The sequence below is a fragment of the Gekko japonicus genome, unplaced genomic scaffold (genome assembly GCF_001447785.1).
Source record: "Gekko japonicus isolate JY-2015 unplaced genomic scaffold, Gekko_japonicus_V1.1 scaffold259, whole genome shotgun sequence".
Lineage (NCBI taxonomy): Eukaryota > Metazoa > Chordata > Lepidosauria > Squamata > Gekkonidae > Gekko > Gekko japonicus.
The window spans coordinates 691,098-711,278 of NW_015165243.1; the positions used below are offsets into that span (position 1 = coordinate 691,098).

At 42.4% G+C, this 20,181-nt stretch overlaps 1 protein-coding gene across 1 annotated transcript in view; it reads right to left on the bottom strand.

Annotated features, from left to right (window-relative positions):
* ERC2 (ELKS/RAB6-interacting/CAST family member 2) overlaps window positions 1–20,181 on the bottom strand; it is a 654,659-nt gene that overhangs the window by 341,154 nt on the left and 293,324 nt on the right. Inside the window, exon 6 of the mRNA XM_015410044.1 lies at window positions 10,634–10,801. Coding sequence (XP_015265530.1) covers window positions 10,634–10,801 — 168 coding nt within the window. The remainder of the gene's footprint in view (window positions 1–10,633; window positions 10,802–20,181) is intronic.

Genomic DNA, 20,181 nt, shown 5'->3' on the forward strand with positions numbered 1-20,181 from the left:
CCTTGGCAATGCTGTCCAGCAGCCCTCCTGGGTTTGCCGCGGCCAGCACCATGGGAGATAGGCAGGAGGGTGTGTGTGTTTATGTATGCATAGCATGTGGGGTGGGGAGGCCATGCATGTCCTTCATCCCCCCTTGGTGACACAGCCAGTGTTCCCTCTAAGCTGAGTTAGTGTGAGCTAGCTCACAGTTTTTGAGCCTCCAGCTCACACATTTTTGTCTTAGCTCAGGAAGGAGGGCTCCAGAGCAAAGTAATTGATGCAGTAGCTAAATCACTTGCTCAGAACTTTAATGCCAGTAGCTCACAAAGTGGAATCTTTGCTCACAGGACTCCACAGCTCAGAGGGAACATTGGACACAGCCCGGTGTGTGTGTGCGTGTGGGCAGCAGCGCGCGAGGGTTGTGGTGGAAAGGACATGAGTGCTCTCTCTTTCTCTTTTCCCCTGTCTCTCACTCACTGTCTTTCTCTCTTTCTTCCCTTCCTCTCTGTTCCTCTCTCTTTCTGTATTTCTCTCTTGCCCCTCTGTCTGTCTGTTGGTCTCTCTCTCTCTCTTTCACTGTCTATCTCTCTCTTCCCCACCCTCTCTGCCCCCCATCTTTCTCTGTCTGTCCCTTTTTCTCTGTTTCTCCCCACCCCATCTCTCTCTCTTTGTCTTTCTCCGACCCTCTCTTAACTGTTAAAAGGAGATGGGAAAGACCTGAGTGGTGGATGCTGCCTTCTGACACACTTCCGGTGATGTCAGGGGGTGTGGCATATGCTAATGAGTTATGCTAATGCGTTATGCTAATGAGCTCCTACAGCTCTTTTTCTACGAAAAGACCCCTGAGTGCCACCATATATATTGTGCTATAATACAGTACCATCAGTCCATCTGGATTTATATTTATTACTTATTTATTAAAATGTTTATACCAGTTTGGTGTAGTGGTTAAGTGCGCAGACTCTAATCTGGGAGAACCGGGTTTGATTCCCCACTCCTCTACTTGCACCTGGCTGGATGACCTTGGGCAATCCGTAGTTCTGATAAGAGCTGTTCTTGAAAAAGAGCAGTTTCTGTCAAGAGCTCTCTCAGCCCCACCTACCTCACAGGGTGTCTGTTGTGGGGAGGGGAAGGGGAAGGAGTTTGTAAGCCGCTCTGAGACACCTTTGGGTAGTGAAGGGCGGGGTATAAATCCAATCTCTTCTCTTCTCTTATACCTGGCCTTTCCTCTTTGCTCAAGGTGAATTCACGGCATTCTTTTTAAAAGTCTCTATAGTCCTTTTCCTGCAGAGATATTAGGAGAAACCACCTTTCTATAACTCCATAAGAAATAGCATAATCACTTCTTCTTTTTTTAAGAAAGCTGGGAATGAAAGCTAGTACATCATGACAACACATCATAATAATGGTATAGCAATGACTGATTTTCTGTGCCCACCACCTCTAGTGGTGGGCACAGAAAATGGCAGCTATCAGGAACTGGGGGGGGGAATGGTGCCAATATATGTGTGACCTTTGAAAATACACACTTTCCTGTCTAGACATCTTACTGTCGTGTCTGCTGACCGCCACCAGGGGCCAGCGAATACCCCAGAGCTTGATTCTGGAAGAATAATGGGGCCTAGGCTCCTGGTCCCTCCCCTGGGGGACCAATGGGACCGTGGCTATGTTCTTTCTACAGAGACTATACCAAACCAGGTTTGACAAATAATCTACTGAAGACAGGGAAATCCTTGAAAATGGACAAGTAGAGGATGAATTTGTGTGGACACCATTAGAGTCAGGAAGCCAAGGTGCAAAGAAGCCTCCATGCTGATGCCTCCCATATAAGTATTGCTGTACACTTTACAGTGGTTTATCCCAAATTTAAGAACTACACATTTTTTAAAATCAGAAAATGTTGCAGACTTCAGAATACCAATGATTTCAAAGTAAAAGCACATACTTTTAAACTTTTATATTTTTTAATATTTTAATGGTTTTAAGGTTATATGTATAAATATATATTTTTGGAACTGAAAGCTAATTTACTTGTATTTAATGAATATGTATTATTTTGATAAATGGTCTTTGACCGAAAATAAATATCATTTATTCATTCATTCACTCACATACTTTTAATCTAAGCAGAACAGTATCACCAAATGTGCAAGGCTTCAATAATATCTCCCAACATTTCACTATAGCTACAGTTTTACTGACACCCACTGCTAACCCTAATTAGCTTGTTAGGGCAGTATGTCATATCGCACCATTAGTTATGAGCCTCCAGTCATTAAATATGTGAACTGTAATAATTTTACATGGAAAGCTTTGTAGGTGAAAGTGAGTAAGTTTTAAATCCTTTTTTATTATCACATTCCTATCCTCTAGAAAACAAAATTTGCCTACAGCTATTTCCACGAACTTCTTAGGCTCAGAAAAAGTCCAACCTTATATAATCTTCTTTCAGAAATTTCCTATAACAAAATTTCCTATATACACTTTTTAATACTGAATGGAAAAACTAAGGATATATCATGGTTCTATAAATACTGAAATACATAAAAGACCAATAAATCAACAAACATTAAAAATGTTATCAGGTTCAGAAAAACTTCCTTTGAAAATCATTCCTGTGCTGGGCCTTGGGATCCTCTGTCACACTGAGACAGACAGCATTGTGAGTAGGTCAGCAGGCAATGCCTCAAGAAGATTTCACCTCTAGGCCACAGAAATAACAATTGAGGCCAAAGAAAGGATTTTTTCCCCATAAAAAGTTTTAAGTATAAAACACTGAAGAACAAAATACAGTAATAATAATAAAGATACTTTGAAAAAAAATTAAAAATTATATCCTGTTTTCCTCAGTGAAAGTGACACAAAGCTGCTGGAAGATCTCTATTTTAATGCTAAATAGGCAAATACAAGAAAGAAGACCCGCGAAACTCGCGGGGGGGGGAGCGCCAAACTCGGCAGGCGAGAAACCAGCAGGAGCAGGTAAGCTCTCCTCCGCTATAGCCGGTTCCTCCGTCTACTTATAGCCGCGGGGCCTCGCCGCTCTCCCCCCCCGCCCGGCTCCGAGGCGGCGGCAGCGGTGAAGCTGCCCGAGCGTCGCTGCCCCAGCCACCCCGGCGAAACCAGCTGCAGAGCATTCCCTGCACATGCGCAGGGGACGCTCTGTCACTTTTGGGGGGATTTAACTATCCCCCCAATATTTTTTTTAACTTTTCAGATTTTTGTGCAGACCTGGGGACCGTACCAAGTGTGCACGAAAATCTCCCTCCCCCCCAGGTGCCCCCGATGCGCTGATTTAGGTATCCGCACACCAGGGGGCACCTTCGCTATTAGATATATAGATGAAGCTTAAAAATACCCAGGTTATACAGGAGGAGGAGGAGGAGGAGATGGAGAAGAAGAAATTTAAACCCCGCCCTTCACTCAGAGTCTCAGAGCGGCTTATAAACTCCTTTCCCTTTCCCTCCCCACAACAGAAACCCTGTGAGGTAGGTGGGGCTGAGAGAGCTCTTTCAAGAACAGCTCTGACAAAACTATGGCTTGTCAAAGGTCATTCAGCAGCTGCAAATGGAGGAGTGGGGAATCAAACCCGATTCTCCAAGATTAGAGTCCACGCACTTAACCACTACACCAAACTTGTTCATGACACTAAAATGCAATTCTGATGTCAAAATCCAATCAAAATTTTGCAATATGCAATTTTAAATCCGACTTCTAACAATTGTTATTCCACAGCAGCAAAACATGAATCTAGAGTTGCCAACTCTGGGCGGGGAACTCCCTGGAGATGTGGGGGGGGAGCCTAGGAAGAGTGGACTTGGGGAAGGGAAGGGACCTCAGCGTGGTATAGTGCCACAACCATTTCCAAAGCAGCCATTTTCTCCAGGAGAATTTATGTCTGTGGTCTGGAGATCAGTTTCAATTCCAGGAGAACTCCAGGTCCCACCTGGAGGCTGGCAAGCCTATGTGGATCCAATGAATGTACTTCAGTAAGTCAGCAACCTACCAGGGGAGAGGCGATCCTTGATTTGGTTCTAAGTAACACTCAAGACCTGGTGAGAGATGTAAAAGTGATTGCACCGCTTGGGAACAGTGATCATAATGTTGTTGAGTTCAACATTTGTATAAATAGGGAATTGGCCAAAAAGACTCACACAACCACTTTTAACTTTAAAAGGGGTAACTTCTCTGATATGAGGGGACATGTGGGGAGAAAACTGAAAGGAAAAGTAGAAAGGGTCAAAACCATTGGGGAAGCTTGGAAACTATTTAAAACTACGATCCTAGAACCTGATATATATATTCTGCAGGTTAGGAAAGGCACAAATAGGTATAGGAAAAATGGCTGAGAAGCTAAATGCATTTTTTGCCTCTGTCTTCACTGTGGAAGATGAGAAGTGCTTGCCCACTGCAGAACCACTGATTTCGGGAGGGGTGTTGAAAGACCTGAGTCAGATTGAGGTGACGAGAGAGGAGGTCCTAAAACTGATAGACAAATAAAAAACCAGGCTATTTTTGTCCAGGAACGCACAGGAACTGTCATGCCTGCCCCTGCTGATGTCATGTCTGCCCTTGCTGATGCCCCTGAGGAGGCACCTGCCAGCCAGGAGCCTGTGGACTTACAGGCTCCTGAGGACAATACTGCAGCAGAGAGGCATCCTGTAGCTGAAAGCTATCTAAGTGGTGAGGAGGATAGAGCCTCCCAGGGAACACCTGCAAGGGATCAGTCTCTGCTGCATCCCAGTAATTCGTCATCAGACTCACCACCACCTGTAACCAGGCTCCGGAATGTACGGAGACAGCAGCTGAGAGAGCGAAGACAGAATGCACGCATGCATGACAGAAGATCTCTTAGCCCTGAATATTGACAGGATCCTGACCTCACTCCTGGCTAGCTAATGAGTTGATTAGCTAGCACTGTATATCTGCAAGTCTGTTGCCGGCAGTCATTTGTGCTGGCAAACGTCGTTTGTCAGGACCTGAATCCTTGCATCTCTGCTCCAGACCTTGTGGAATTATTATCGGCTTGATCCTCGGCTTTTGACCCTCGGCTTCGTTGACTCTGCGTTCATCTCTGACTCCTCTGGTATCGTTGTGATTTATGGACTTGAAACTCTGGTATGTCTGACCCTGCTTTTGGACTGTGATTTAAACCTGTTTGAACCTTGCTGCTTGATTTGCTCGGCTTGACCTCGGACTGCTTCTGGACTTTTGCTTGCTTGCGTCACGCCCCCTGGTCCTGCCGTGACAGAGGAGGTCCTAAAACTGATAGACAAAAACGGATAAATCACCAGGCCCAGATGGCATACATCCGAGAGTTCTGAAAGAACTCAAATGTGAACTTGTGGATCTCCTGAAATCATTAAAATCCAACATTGGCATCTCTTATGTTCTTATGTTATGTTAGGAATCGTCTTCCAATAGAAAAACATTTCCACAAATGAAGAAAGCCTCCCTATGACAGAACAGATTCAACTCACAGATTGCACTGGCTGCCAATAGCATACAGGATTCACTTCAAGGTGCTGGTTTTGACCTTTAAAGCCCTATATGGTCAGGGGCCTGCCTACCTGAAGGACCGCCTTTCCCCACATGTTCCCCAGAGAGCACTAAGGTCAGGGTTTAACTCTCCCTGATCTGAAAGATGCTAGATTGGACTCTACCAGGGCTAGGGCCTTCTCAGTGGTGGCTCCCTACTGGTGGAATGAGCTCCCGGAAGACATCAGGGCCCTGCAGGACGTGTTACAGTTCCGTAGGGCCTATAAAACGGAGCTCTTCCACCAGGCCTTCGATTAGGAGCCGCCACTGACTATATACTGATAACATCTGAACAGTTAACATCTGAACTGTTAAGGCCCTCTTTGTTAACCTGAATAACAACAGCCAGCGTAATTTGACCTTATGGGATGCTACAGCCATCAGCATTTTATCTTATTAAAGGTATTCACACATATTTATGATTGCCATTTAAGAACCTAAGAACATAAGAGATGCCAATGTTGGATCAGGCCAAAGGCCCATCCAGCCCAACACTCTGTATCACACAGTGGCCAGAAATACCAGTGCCATCAGGAGGTCCACCAGTGGGGCCAGGACATTAGAAGCCCTCCCACTGTTGACCCCCCCAAGCACCAAGAAGACAGAGCATCACTTGCCCCAGAGCCCCTATCTATACCTTGTGGCTAATAGCCACTGATGGACCTCTGCTCCATATGCTTATCTAATTCCCTTTTGAAGCCGTCCATGCTTGTAGCCGCCACCACTTCCTGTGGCAGTGAATTCCATGTGTTAATCACTCTTTGGGTGAAGAAGTACTTCCTTTTATCCGTTCTAACCCGACCGCTCTGCAGTTTCATGGAGTGCCCACGAGTTCTTGTATTGTGAGAAAGGGAGAAAAGTACCTCTTTCTTTACCTGCTCTTTCCCATGCATAATCTTATAAACCTCGATCATGTCACCCCTCAGTCGTCTTTTCTCCAAGCTAAAGAGCCCTAAGCGCCTTAACCTTTCCTCATAGGGAAAGTGTTCCAACCCTTTTATCATTCGAGTTGCCCTTTTCTCCACTTTTTCCAAAGCTATAATATCCTTTTTAAGGTGTGGTGACCAGAACTGCACACAGTATTCCAAATGAGGTCGCACCATTGATTTATATAGGGGCATTATGATATTGGCTGATCTTTTTTCAATACCCTTCCTAATAATCCCCAGCATAGCATTGGCCTTCTTTATTGCAGCCACACACTGTCTCGACATTTTCAGTGAGTTATCTACTACAACTCCAAGATCTTTCTCTTGATCAGTCTCTGCCATCAGTCTCTACCCATCAATGTGTATTTATATTTAGGATTTTTGGCTCCAATGTGCATCGCCTTGCACTTGGCCACATTGAACCCCCTTTGCCATGTTGACGCCCACTCGCCCATCCTTGACAGATCCCTTTGGAGTGCCTCACAATCCTCACTCGTTTTCACCACCCTGAACAACTTCGTATCATCCGCAAATTTAGCCACTTCACTGCTTACTCCCATCTCCAAATGAACAAGTTAAAAAGCAGTGGACCAAGTACTGATCCCTGCGGTACCCCACTGCTTACCACCCTCCACTGAGAAAATTGCCCATTTATACTCACTCTCTGTTTTCTATTAAGTATTTGTTGCATACTATGTTATTGCATTTTTTCAATGCATCTGTGTTTTAACGTATTTTAACCCTCTGTAAGCCGCCCTGAGCCTGCTATGCAAGGAGGGCGGGATATAAATCGAATAAATAAATACGGAAATAACCCATTCAAAGAGAGTATGTTTTTGTCCCAAACTCCAGGGGTAATAACATTCATGTTCTTCTGTTTGTTAAAAAAACTAAACTCTCTGCAAAAAAGGGACAGTTGGCTCATTTTCACACCTATGTCCAAATACTTTGTTACAAGAAATTAACATATTCAGTTAAATCTGAAGAAATTAAAAGGTATCCTGAATGTGCCCCGAAACACGTAAAATGATCTTAAAATATCCCAAATGGTAACCCAAAACAAAGGCTCTCCATTTATTTATTTACTTCACTTGTACTCTCCCTTTCTCCCCTGCGGAGACCAAAAGTGGCTTATATTGTTCTTCTCTATACTCCTAACAATCTTGTGAGGTAGGTTAGACTGAAACAGTATGATTGGGCTAAATCCACCCAGTTAGCTTCCATGGCAGAGTGGGGATTCGAATCTTGGTCTCTCAACTTCTAGGCTGACATTCTAACCACTATACAAGACTGGCCTTCAGGTACTTACCAGGAGCATTAATATGGTTCCAAATTGCCAGAAAAATACTGTCCACATTTTTTCGCTCTGGAGCTAGTTTGGTGTAATGGTTAGGGGCGTGGACTCTAATCTGGGAGAACTGGGTTTGATTCCCCACTCCTCCACTTGCAGCTGCTGAATGACCTTGGGCAAGCCATAGTTCTGTCAGAGCTGTTCTTAAAGAGCAGTTCTTGAAAGAGCTCTCTCAGGACCACCTATCTCACAGGGTGAGTGTTGTGGGGAGGAAAAGGGAAAGGAGATTGTAAACTGCTTTGAGACCAAATGAAGGGTGGGATATAAATCCAATCCTCCTCCTCCTCCTCCTCCTCCTCCTCCTCTAAAAAGCAAAAGCCTCTGCCCAAAGTTTCAGTTTATTTGGGTTGGGGAACTTTTTAATGGATGTTCAGCCAAACTCAGGGATTACAAAAGCTCTCAAAGCCTGGCAGCTTCTCTGACCTGTGACCTGTTGGATAATAGCTTATGAGGAGCGGCTCAATTACCAAGAGTCTTTGGGGGATTTTGCCCTAGGGTAGCCAATTCTAGATTGGGAAAATTCCTGGACATTTGGGGGTTGAGCCTGAGGACGGTGGGGTTTGGGAAAGGGAGGGACCTCAGCAGGGTATAATGCCATAGAGTTCACCCTCCAAAGCAACCATTTTTCCCCTGGGGAAATTGATTTCTGTCATCTGGACAGTCCAAGAAACCGCCAGGTCCTGCCTTGAGTTTGGCAACTCTATTTTGCACACTTTTTTTCTGTTGTCAGCTCTCTGCACAGACACCTACTGGCGCATCTTGCTCAACTCTAATAAGTTTCCTAGACGGAGAACTGTTGTTCAACATTTTTTTTTAACTCAGCCAAAAGTAAATAAGCTTCAGTGAGTGTGAAAAGAAAGCCCAGACAAAGCAAGCATGCGTGCTCTTAGTAGGGCATGTGTCATGGGGATGGGAATATTTCAGTAAGTCATTTGCCTCAAATATATTTCAAACTAGTTTCTAGGCTCTGTCATTAGCTGAGCCATAACTGACCTATGCTTCCTTCCTTCCACTGAATAGAACTGTCTGCCTGTTAAAAGAAGATAGATCATTATCATGGTTTTTACCAAGTTGAAGATACCAAGTTTAAAAGGTTGGGAAGAACTAGCCAGAAAACTCAATATAAGGGCAAAGCATTACTAGCTCGTCTTAAGAAAGTAACATATTCAGAATAACAATTATTCATTGCCAAAATTAGTTGCTATCAGAAAATGTCTTATTGGGTATCTTTTAAAAACAGTACCATAACCAAAGCAGAAGTCCTTGTATGATTATGACTGGGATATAGTAGAACTTCCAAAATGTATGTGATAAAATTAAATAGACAAGGAATCCTCTGTAGCACGTGACTAAAGGACAGAATTATTTACTGGGTGCTGTGGAAAGGTTAAGACAGCCCTCTGGATAAAGCTAAGAGAAAACAGCTTTCAGAAAGGAAGGCATGTTCTATAATCAGTCTAAAGGCTGATGGGCTTAGTAACGAGACAAATTTTTTTTTTCATGTTACTTAGAAAAGTCTGCAGTTCAAATGGAAATCTAGTGAACATATAACTCGGGGACTGCACACCAGACCTAAGAAAAATAAACAATGGACGTTTTCTTTATAGTATAATGATACGAATTTACTTAAACAATTGGAGGGAAAAGAGGATAATGTTTCAGTTAAAACTTTCTTCAGATAAATCATCTGTGAATGAATTTATCACACCATCTGTTGGAAATAAATCATGCACTCCTGAAGGCCACATAGGAAACTACAGTCATAACCTGAGAGGTTTGTTTTTTTAAAAAAAAAATACTTTTCTGATCATTTATCCTCGCTATAAAATTTAAAACCATTACATTTGCAGAAAAATTGTACTTGAACATGTGAGTGAAAACATAAGTTAATCTGAGCTTTCTATGATGAAATTCAGTCCAGAAAACTGAGCAAGTCCTCAAACAAACATCTTCATCATGGACCACTACATATAGCTTAAATATATTTCTCCAGCCATTTACTGAGCACACTTTTGACTCAAATATCACAGAAAACATTCAGAGGAATCCATTGGCATTCCTTCAGGGACAATTTTTAACATGGAGGTGGTACTCTTTACTACAAATTCAATGTCACGGTTTAATGAGAGGGGGGGTGTCTAACCCCAACTGATACAATGCGATTATACATGGCAGTCAGCATCTAAATGAACAAAAATGCCTGGAATGCTCTCATAACATTATATGGTCCCATTTAAATTATAAAAATCATTCTCACACATCATATTTAGGGATTAGCACTCAATAATGTACTCAGTGGAACAAATCCATTGATTATGCAGTTTTGATCACCAAATCTTCCAGTTCAAAGTCTAAGTTTCCTCAATACAGACAAGCGTCATGAAATTGCAGTGCTTTGGGGGCCTTTTAGAGCTAGTTTGTTCAGTTGTCAGATTAAGCAACAGAGGCAGCTAGCTACAATACAACTGTAACCTAGTTAATAAATAGTCTGCCCTTCCACATGTTTTCCCCAGATTTGCTCTAAACCTACTAGCAGAAAGCTGATAAGAAGGGAAAGGTAGAAGGGAAGCTAGCAACCTTTCATTTTTTTGGGGGGGGGGCCCTTCCCCTTAGAAAATGCAATGCCTGAAAAAGTCTATCTCAGATTTTGGGTTTGAGTAGCTTTACAACATCATCAAATGGCAGTGTAATCTCTTGTCTCTGCCAATAGTAATGGAAAAAATGAACCAGGAATGGCAAAATTGCAAAGAAACAGTGAGTAAGAAACCAGATTTTATTCATATTCCCAAAACATTGCTTAGTACCACTGGTTAAAAAAAGAGCCCTTTATGACTCTTACCTTTTTTTGAAGAACATTAATTTTTCTTTCTTTGACTTCTAACATGTCTTTCATATCTCGAATTTCTCCAGCCAAAGTTCCCTTTTCTTCTGTGAGGTCTTGCAGTTGTTTGGTTTTTTTATTAAGGAAACTTTCTTTCTCTTCTAAACGTAATCTCAAGGCATCAACCTATAACAAAATATATATACATAGAACAGTTAACAAATGAAAGGACAGAATTATCCAGTGGTTAACAGTTGTTGTACACATTTCTTCCTCTGATTTTTTTTAATTCCCTACTATTTATAAAAACCATACACAATTCATCTTTTGTCACTGGACTGTCAAACTTGAGAGACAGACACTGACATGAGTATCAGATGGGGAGAACAGCCTGTGAAGTATGGGCCATGTTTCCATTCCACTGAAAAAAGACTGACAAGAATGATCCACTCTTGACTACCCTTTCTTCCCTTCACTCTGACTGCTATGGAAATCATTCTTTACATTATATCTCTTCCATTTCCAGGAAATTCTAGAGTAGGAGAGACACTATCCAGAAGTAGCAAGATACACACTTACATATTGGGCACCAAACAGCCAATAGGCAGGGATTCATCACCAACATTTATTTATTTTTAAAGATCAGTCAGTCGGACAGTGGTTGAGTGCGGGCATTTGTAGTATAGTATGTGTCAGGCAACTTCATCACAGTCAAATAATACACATTATCTGAAATCAGAGAACCTAGTAGAAAGAACCAGGAAAATCTACAAATAGAAGAATTCAATAAACTGAATCATGTACAGAAACTAATCAGAACCCCCTCCCCCAAGTGTTTCAGTACTGGCACAGAATACAAGACAAAATGAAAGCTCTACTTATTGCAGTGTAAAAGATCCAAAATGCCATCTGAATACCTTGTGAACTTTTTCACATGTGAATGACTTTATTTTTTTAAAAAGAATTTCACTGATTATATAGTTTCTAAACTGGAAATTAGTCTTGGTACAAGAAAAAAAGAGGAAAACAAATTTAAGAAACACATGCCAATAAATGAGAAACTGTATTCTAAGCCTCTTTTCGCTGATTCTAATGGTTCTTCTGTTCAAGTGAACTAGATTCACTCACAGAAAAGCTATAGGTAGAAATAGTGGGCCCAAAAGGAAACTTAACTCTGTGAATTTGTTATTGCACACTAGATCAAAGGTTACAGGATGATTTAAAAACAGCAAAATAATTAAGGGAAGCAGCTAGATGAAATGTGTCATAATAGGTGATTTTAACTACCCACACATTGATTGGGTCAATATGTGTTCAAGTCAGGAGAAAGAGATTGGGTTTCTAGATGACTGTGCGATGGAGCAGATGGTCACAGAACCTATCAGGGAGGAGGCAATCCTGTATTTGGTCCTATGTAATGCTCAGGACATGGTGAGAGATGTAAACATGATAGCACCAGTTGGGAACACTGACTGATTAGCATTTATGTAAATAGGGAGTTGCCCAAAAAGACCAACACAATCACATTTCACTTTAGAAGGAATAACTTCTCTCAAATGAGGGGGCTTGTGAAGAAGAAACAGAAAGGAATGGTAAGGAAAATAAAATCCCTTTGGGAAGCTTGGACACTATTTAAAATTACAGTACTGGAAGCTCAGATAAAATGTATACCATAGGTTAGGAAAGGTAGGAATAGATATTTAAAAAGGCTTGCATGGTAAACAAACAAAGTAATGGAAGCAGTAAAAGGTAATGACTCCTTTAAGTGAAGGAAGGCTAGTGTGCATGAGGTAACTAAAAGGGAACACAGGCTTTGGCAAATAAAATGCAAAACAGTGATCAGACAGGCAAAAAGAGAGTATGAGGAACATATTGCAAAAAACATAATGACCAACAATAAAAATGTCTTCAAATACATTAGAAGCAGAAAACCAGATAGGGAGGCAGTGGCACCCTTGGATAACCAAGGGGTAAAAGAATTACTAAAGGATGATGAGGAAATAGCAGAGAAGCTGAATGCATTTTTTCCTCTGTCTGCATTGTGGAAGATGGGAGGTGCTTGCCCACTCCAGAACCACCGAATAAAGGAGGGATGTTGAAAGACCTGAGTCTGATTGGATTGAGATGATGAGTGAGGAGGTCCTACAACTGATGGACAAATTTAAAAATGACAAATCCCCAGGCCCAGATGGCATACATCCAGGTGAACCTGTGGATCTCCTGGCCAAAACATGCAATCTATCACTAAAATCTGTCTCCATTCATGAGGACTGGAAGGTAGCTAATGTAACTCCAAACTTTTTTTTTAAAAAAAAGGGATCCCAGAGGAGATCTGGGATATTACAGGCTGTTCAGTCTAATGTCTATACCAGGTAAATTGGTGAAATGTATTATTAAAGATAAAATTAGTAGGCACATTGATTAACAAAAGCTATTGAGGAAGAATCAGCATGGATTCTGTAAAGGAAGGTCTTGTCTCACTAATGTTTTAGAATTCTTTGAGGGGGTGAACAAGCATGTGGACAAGGGAGACCCAGTAGATGTTATTTACCTAGACTTTCAGAAAGCTTTTAATAAAGTTCCTGATCAAAGGTTCCTAATCATGTACAAATCATGTTGGGAAACTCAGCAATCATGGAATAAGGGGACAAATCGTCTTGTGGATTAAAAGCTGGTTAATTAACAGGAAATAGAGAGTGAGCATAAACAGGCAGTTTTCACAGTGGCAGGCGGTAAGCAGTAGGGTACTGCACAGCTCGGTACTAGGTCCAGTGCTTTTTTAACTTGTTCATTAATGGTTTGGAGTTGGGAGCAAGTAAGTGGCTAAGTCTGCAGATGACTCTAAATTGTTCAGGGCAGTGATAACCAGGGAGGACTGTGAGGCACTCCAGAGAGAACTGTTGAGGGTGGGTGAGTGGATGTCAGCATCCAAACTAGGTTCATCGTGGGCAACTGCAAAGTAATTTTATTTTATTTATTTTATTTGTTTGATTTGTATCCCATCCTCCCCACCGAGGCGGGCTCAGGGCGGCTTATGAGCATGTATACAAATATAGTAAAACACAAAATATTTTAAAACAGATAAAACAGTTAAAACCATCACAATTTCAAAGTGCTAGCAAATACAGGTAATAGGCAATGGTGGCATTCTTTTGGCATATTGGAGTCAAAAATCCTAACTATAAACATACAATGATGGGGTCAGACCTCGTGGCAATTGACCAACAGAGAGATCTTGGAGTTGTGGTAGATAACTCACTGAAAATGTCAACTTAGTATGTCACTGCAATAAAAGAGGCAAATGCTATGCTGGGGATTACTAGGAAGGGGATTGAAAACAAATCAACAAGTATCATAATGCCCCTGTATAAATCTATGGTGGGCCTCATTTGGAAACTATGTACAGTCCTGTTCATCGCACCTCAAAAATGATATTATAGTATTAGAAAAGTTGCAGAAAAGAGCAACTAAAATTATTAAGGGGATGGAACACTTTCCCTATGAAGAAAAGTTAAAGAGGTTAGGGCTCTTTAGCTTGGAGAAATGACAACTGAGGGGTGACGATAAAGGTTTACAAAATTGTGCATGGGATACAGAAGGCAGAGAAAGAAGTACTTTTCTCTGTTTCTCACAATACAAGAACTTGTGGGCATTCAATAAAATTAATGAGCAGTAGGCTTAGAACAGATAAACGGAAGTACTTCTTTAACTAAAGAGGGGATTGGATAAACATATGGAGCAGAGGTCCATCAGTGGCTATTAGCCACAATGTATAGATGAGACACTATGGGGCAGTGATGCTCTGTATTCTTGGTGCTTGGGTGGCAACAGTGGGAGGGCTTCTGGAGTTCTGGCCCTGCTGGTGGACCTCCTGATGGCACCTGGGTTTCTGCACTGTGCAACATTAGTGTTGGACTGGACAGGCCATTGGCCTGATCCGACATGGCTTCTCTTATGTTCTTAAGTGCAAGATTTCTGCTGGTTTCCCTTCTACTACTTTGCATCCCATACTGTTCCTGAGGGTCCATCAATCCCATTTGGAGAGAAGAGCAGGAAGAGAGAAAGTTCCATTCTGCCAGTGCGGCTCTGATCATACTATACAGGATCCAACTTGAAATGATCAGGAAAATGCATGGGGAGTTTTTTTGATCTCCTACAATGATGCCTCTTTTTTAACATTCATGTCACATGTGGATACACACTTATATAAGGAGGAACAAATTTCATCTTAAGCATAAACAGGAGAAACGAGATTTAACAAGGCAAGTTGATCCACCATCACTTTATTTGTAGAGTAGGGTTGCCAGCTCCAGGTTGGGAAACTTGGGAAGGTAGAGCTTGGGGAGGACAGGGACCTCAGTGGGGTACAATGCCATAAGCTCTACCCTCCAAAGCATCCATTTTCTCCAGGGGAACTGATCTCTGTAGTCTGTAGATGAACTATAATTCCAGGGGACTGTAGGGTTGCACTTACCTGTAACTGTTGTTCATTGTGTGGTCTTCTGTGCAGGCACACATTGCAACAGTACACACACAGGCCATGACTTTTTCCCCAGAAAAATTGACAAATGACCAGGGAGGGGAAGCACCCTTCACCTCTGGAGCCCTACAAGAGAGCTAAATAAGAAGAGCTCACCATGGGTAAAGGAGGGAGGGGCATATTTCTGTACACAAGACCACTCAATGAACAACAGTTACCAGCAAGTGCTTTTTCCATCTTCATGGCTTTTGTGCAGTTTTTATTTTCATGGCTTCTATGCAGTCCCACACTGGGAGACTAGCAAGGTTCCTTACTCAGGAGATGGGTGTGGGGTCTCATTCAGTCTATGTAATACTGCTGTCTACACAGCTGCATCTTGACATGAATTTATTATTTATCCATGTGTGTGTTTATTTATTTTAGAACTTTTTTCATGCTGCCTCTCCAGGAACCTGCCCAAGATAGCTTACAGAATAAAAATAATAAAAACAAAACATTAAAAGATATTAGTTAAAACCCAGGACTCAAAAAGCCCCAGCCCAGAATAAAAACATAGCTCATAAAAACAGATCAAGACAGCTTAAAAATAACAGTTTCCAGGCTAAAATAGTGTTAAAAGATCATTCCCTTAACTGAAAGCCTGGGTGAACAGAAACGTTTTGGCCTGCTGCCTAAAAATGAGGTGAGCTTCAAGGTGAACAACATTCCACAAATCAGGTACCACTACTGAAAAAGCCCTGCCACACACTTACCTCTGAAGGGAAGTGATCAGAGAGCAGGGCTTGTGAGGCAGATATTAACTGGCAGGATAGACAAAATGGGAGGAGGCAGCACTTCAAGTACCCTGGCTCCAAGCCATTTAAGGCTTTAAAGAAAAGAATTTGAATTGGACAGCTAGTCCAGATCTTTCAGCACTGTATCTCACCCCTGACAATAGCCTGGCATTTTGGACAAGCTACGTTTCTGGACCATTTTCAAAGGCAGCCTCACATAAAACAAATTACAGTAATCTAACCTGGATATAAACAGAATGTGGATTACTGTGGCTAGCTCATGCTTTTTGAGGAATGGCCATAGCTGGCCTATCAGCAAAAGCTGATGGAAGTCACTATGTGCCAAAGAGAAGCTCTGGGTCTCCAAGCTGTAGGACAGGATCCAGAAGTACCCTCAGTCTTTCAACAGCTTTGTCCTTGACCAACAATACCTCAGTCTTGCCTGGACTGAGCTTCAATTTATTGGCCCTCATCCATTTCATTACCATCTCCAAGCACCTGTTCAGGACTTCCACAGACTTAGCTGTTAAGAATATGTAGAGCTGGATGTCATCTAGATATAGTCGGCACCTTACTCTAGATCTCCTGATGATCTCTCCTGGCAGTTTTATGTAGATGTTTAACAGCATGGGGAACAAGATGGAACCCTCCAGGATCCCACAGCATAAATGCCATTGGGGTCAAGTAGCAGATCAGCACTGCCTTCTGAAAGCACAGTACCCCCATTCCTTCCCTCAAAGAAAGAGCCGCTTAAGTTGGAGGAAGGCTACTTCAAGGACAGTTGCATTTATCCTACTATATTTTCTTGCTTTTGTTTCATTTATGGTGATACCAAAGTGTTCCTTTAAAAGCCTCAGTGTTAAAGACAAAGAAAACATATATCTTGAATGATGTGTGTATATCATATCTGCATCCTGCCTTTCCTCCAAGGGCCCTGTGGTCACTTATATAGGTTATTCCACTATCATGACTGCAAGCCTGTAATGTGGGTCAGGCTAACAGAGCATAAAGGCCCCAAAGGTCACCCACTCTGCTTCTTGGTTGTATGTAAAGTCACATTTGAGTCTTGCTAGTCCATGTCCAGCAGCCTAGCCTTTATGGCACACTGGCCTATTATTTCAATGAATTTGAAGAAACTCTGCATACATAGCTCTGAGACTCTCATTCCCTTATTACTTTATTCTTTTGCATTTTTGACCTTCAGTTAAAGTATATTTTGGATATAGCAGAACGGCTGTTTTCCACAGCACTGCCTTGAAAACGCAGGTATGTTTTCCAAAGTCAGTAGGTTCTAGCACATTTTGCTACCTTACCAGCTAGTTTCTGTTACATGGTGTGTGTGTGTGTGTGTATACACACATATGCAGGGGTCTTGTTGTAGAAAAAGAGCTGCCGGAGCTCATTAGCATAACTCATTAGCATAACTTATTTGCATATACCACGCCCCCTGACATCACCGGAAGTGACAGAAGGCCACACCCCCTGACATCACCGGAAGTGTGTCAGAAGGCCCGGCTACTTACCCTCCTGCTTCATCCTCATTCCCAAACGGAATGAGGATCGAAGCAGAGGGCGGGGTAAAGAAGGGGCGGGGCTTTACCACGTGACCGCCTCGCCCCCTAGAGGTTCTCTTCCGGAGCTCCGTACCTGAGAGCTCCCCCCCGACTAGAGCCCTGCACATATGTAAAGCAGCCAACATTAATGGAAATTAAGTAAAATGAAACATGAAATGAAGGGTTTGTTTCCACCAGCACCTGCTGCTTAAGAATCTCAACCTAATGTGCATTTAATAAGAATCCCATCCTTAGCAACTGCAGGAGGTTCAGTTGGAAATCAGTACAGCTCTTAAGTTAACATGGTGAAAAATAGACTGGAAAAGCATATTAACACTTCTTTACAGTAACAAAACAGTAATAAATCTCACCCAAACACTTTGCCAATGCAGTTTCACAAAAGTCAGTTGCTTTCTTCTCTCTTTCCTTTTATATCCTTCTGTCTTTGTTCTTTCCACTGTTGCCCACACCCTCTCTGGTTCAAAAGGTGATGTGTTCATTCACACAGGATTGGCAAAGGAGTTTTTGTTTTTGTTTTTTCCCTGCTGGATAATTGAACATACACCCAGCTCTGCTACCAGGATGTCAATGCTATCTTTTAAAGGCTGCTATGACTGGACAATTGTGCAACTCCCACAAAAAAACTTTTAAAGGTTCTATCCAATATGAACTAAACAACGTGCCCTCAACATCAAAGAGCACCCAGGTTCCTTCATTACAGCCTAAATCCCACACATCACAATCCAACAGCACAGGATGGAGAGCAGATGTGAAAAGGCAAATGCACTGCGAGCATAATTATAAATCCAAATCTTAAAATGCAAGCATAACCCAATAATAATATAACTATGGACATACTTTCAACTCCAGTATTAATATTAAAATACAGTTAATGCTCATATGAGGCATAAACACAATGACAATACAATGCCAATATGCATTCCCTTCCAGCAGACAGGCTGCAGAACCACACGCTGGTGACTCAAACACACACGTCAAATTATTAACAACACCAACAATCCTCTGACAGTTTTCTGGAAAGCTAGGAGGTGGGATTTTTAACTTCTAAAAGCAGAAATCAATAACTGAATGCAACAGGCATTTAAAGCGCAAAAAAACCCACAGTAGGATAAGTCCATTTATATTATTTATCTATGATTGGTTTGGAAGCAGCATATGCGGGGGGGGGGCTCTGTGAATAAATCTGGTTTACCCAGTATTCTGTTCTAGGTTTTGAAATGCTAAACTTGTTCTGAACAAAAAGCTTTGCAAATCAATTTTTGCAAGTCATTTGGGGACCAATTTCAGTGATGTATTAGATCTCAGGATGCATGTTTCTTCCTGTTCTTGAAATGGCTCGGTTCACTTCCATACACTGGTGAAAAGATATACACTGAGTCTAATGGAATTTAGGGATTTTCTTTTTATTAAGGATTCTGGATAAGGACACCATCATCCCAAAATGTGAACGGAAATTATTTCTGTATTTTTTGGTTAGATCAAGCCAGGACCCAAGAAGTAATGGCTTTAGATGACTGACAAGTGGGAACCCATGAGACTTGTAGGGGAAATACCATCGTGCCCCTGACAGACCTTAATTTCTCTGCCCCCCAGTTCTTTACTCTCCTTGTTTGATCCTGTCCTGTCACTTTTTCTCCCTTTTATCACTCCCAAGTGGCCCTTTCTCACACTTTTCCTAGCCCCTGCCACTTTAGAAAGCCAGCGTAGTGTAGTGGGTACAGTGTTAGTCTAGAATCTAGGAGACCCAGGCTCAAATCCCCTCTCTGCCACAATACGATTGCCAGATGTGATTGACTGCACTTTTTAAGATGCTTGAAAGTGCTGGACCTAAAATTACAGGACTGTGAAGAGTTAATACTTCACAGAGCTGGAGAGCCTTGAGTGACAGGCTGCTCCAGGCAATCTGATCCTTTGGCATCTTGTGAGAGCTGGATGCTGAGGAGATTCAGCCAGATTCCTGCCTTAACTGTGTTTGAACTGGCAGTTTGAAGCACTGGGGAGTCATGGCAAAGAAGACCCGGAACAGACCCTGAACAGCTTGTTCGTGGTATTCCCGTTCGTGGTATTCCCATTCACACTGCAGCGAATGAAGCAGGAGGATACCATGGAGGAAGCGCAAGGGAGCGTTCGCACTGTCGGCCTGCCCCTGGTGGGCTGTTAGCGGCATTTTCCACGCTTGGCTGCATGTGCCTATGCACATGGGTGCATAGGCACCTGCCCACGGAGCCAGCAGGCGCCTATTATCGACTGTGGGTTGTTCCTGCCTTAGCAGCGCTTGCATTCACACTCAGGGAACCGGAATCAACCCACTCTCCACACGGTTTGCTACCACTTTCACCTGGTACTTTTTAAACTTGGGAGGGAAGCGTCACAAGACGGCTTGGGTATGGCTGGGGAACACCTGAAAGATGTACCTGTGTGAACCTGCCCCTTTAATCCACTACTGAAACACTCCTGAAACATTTGGCTGCCGGGCCAAACTGCCAGTCTGAACGCAGCCAAGATGTGTGTTGAGACAGTCTTAGACTAGCCCGAACAGACAAGGGTTTAGTGCTGACAAAGTCAGAATTCACTTATTCACCTCAGCATTAGCTGAGGGCAGCTTTGAACACAGACAACAAACTGGGGGTAAGTCTGGCAAGGAGGTTTGGGTAGAATAAGAAGTCTCCCATTCAAGCCAAAAAGGAAAAGGGGATACATCTTCTACGGAGAGAAGAAGAATCCCTACTCAGTCAAACA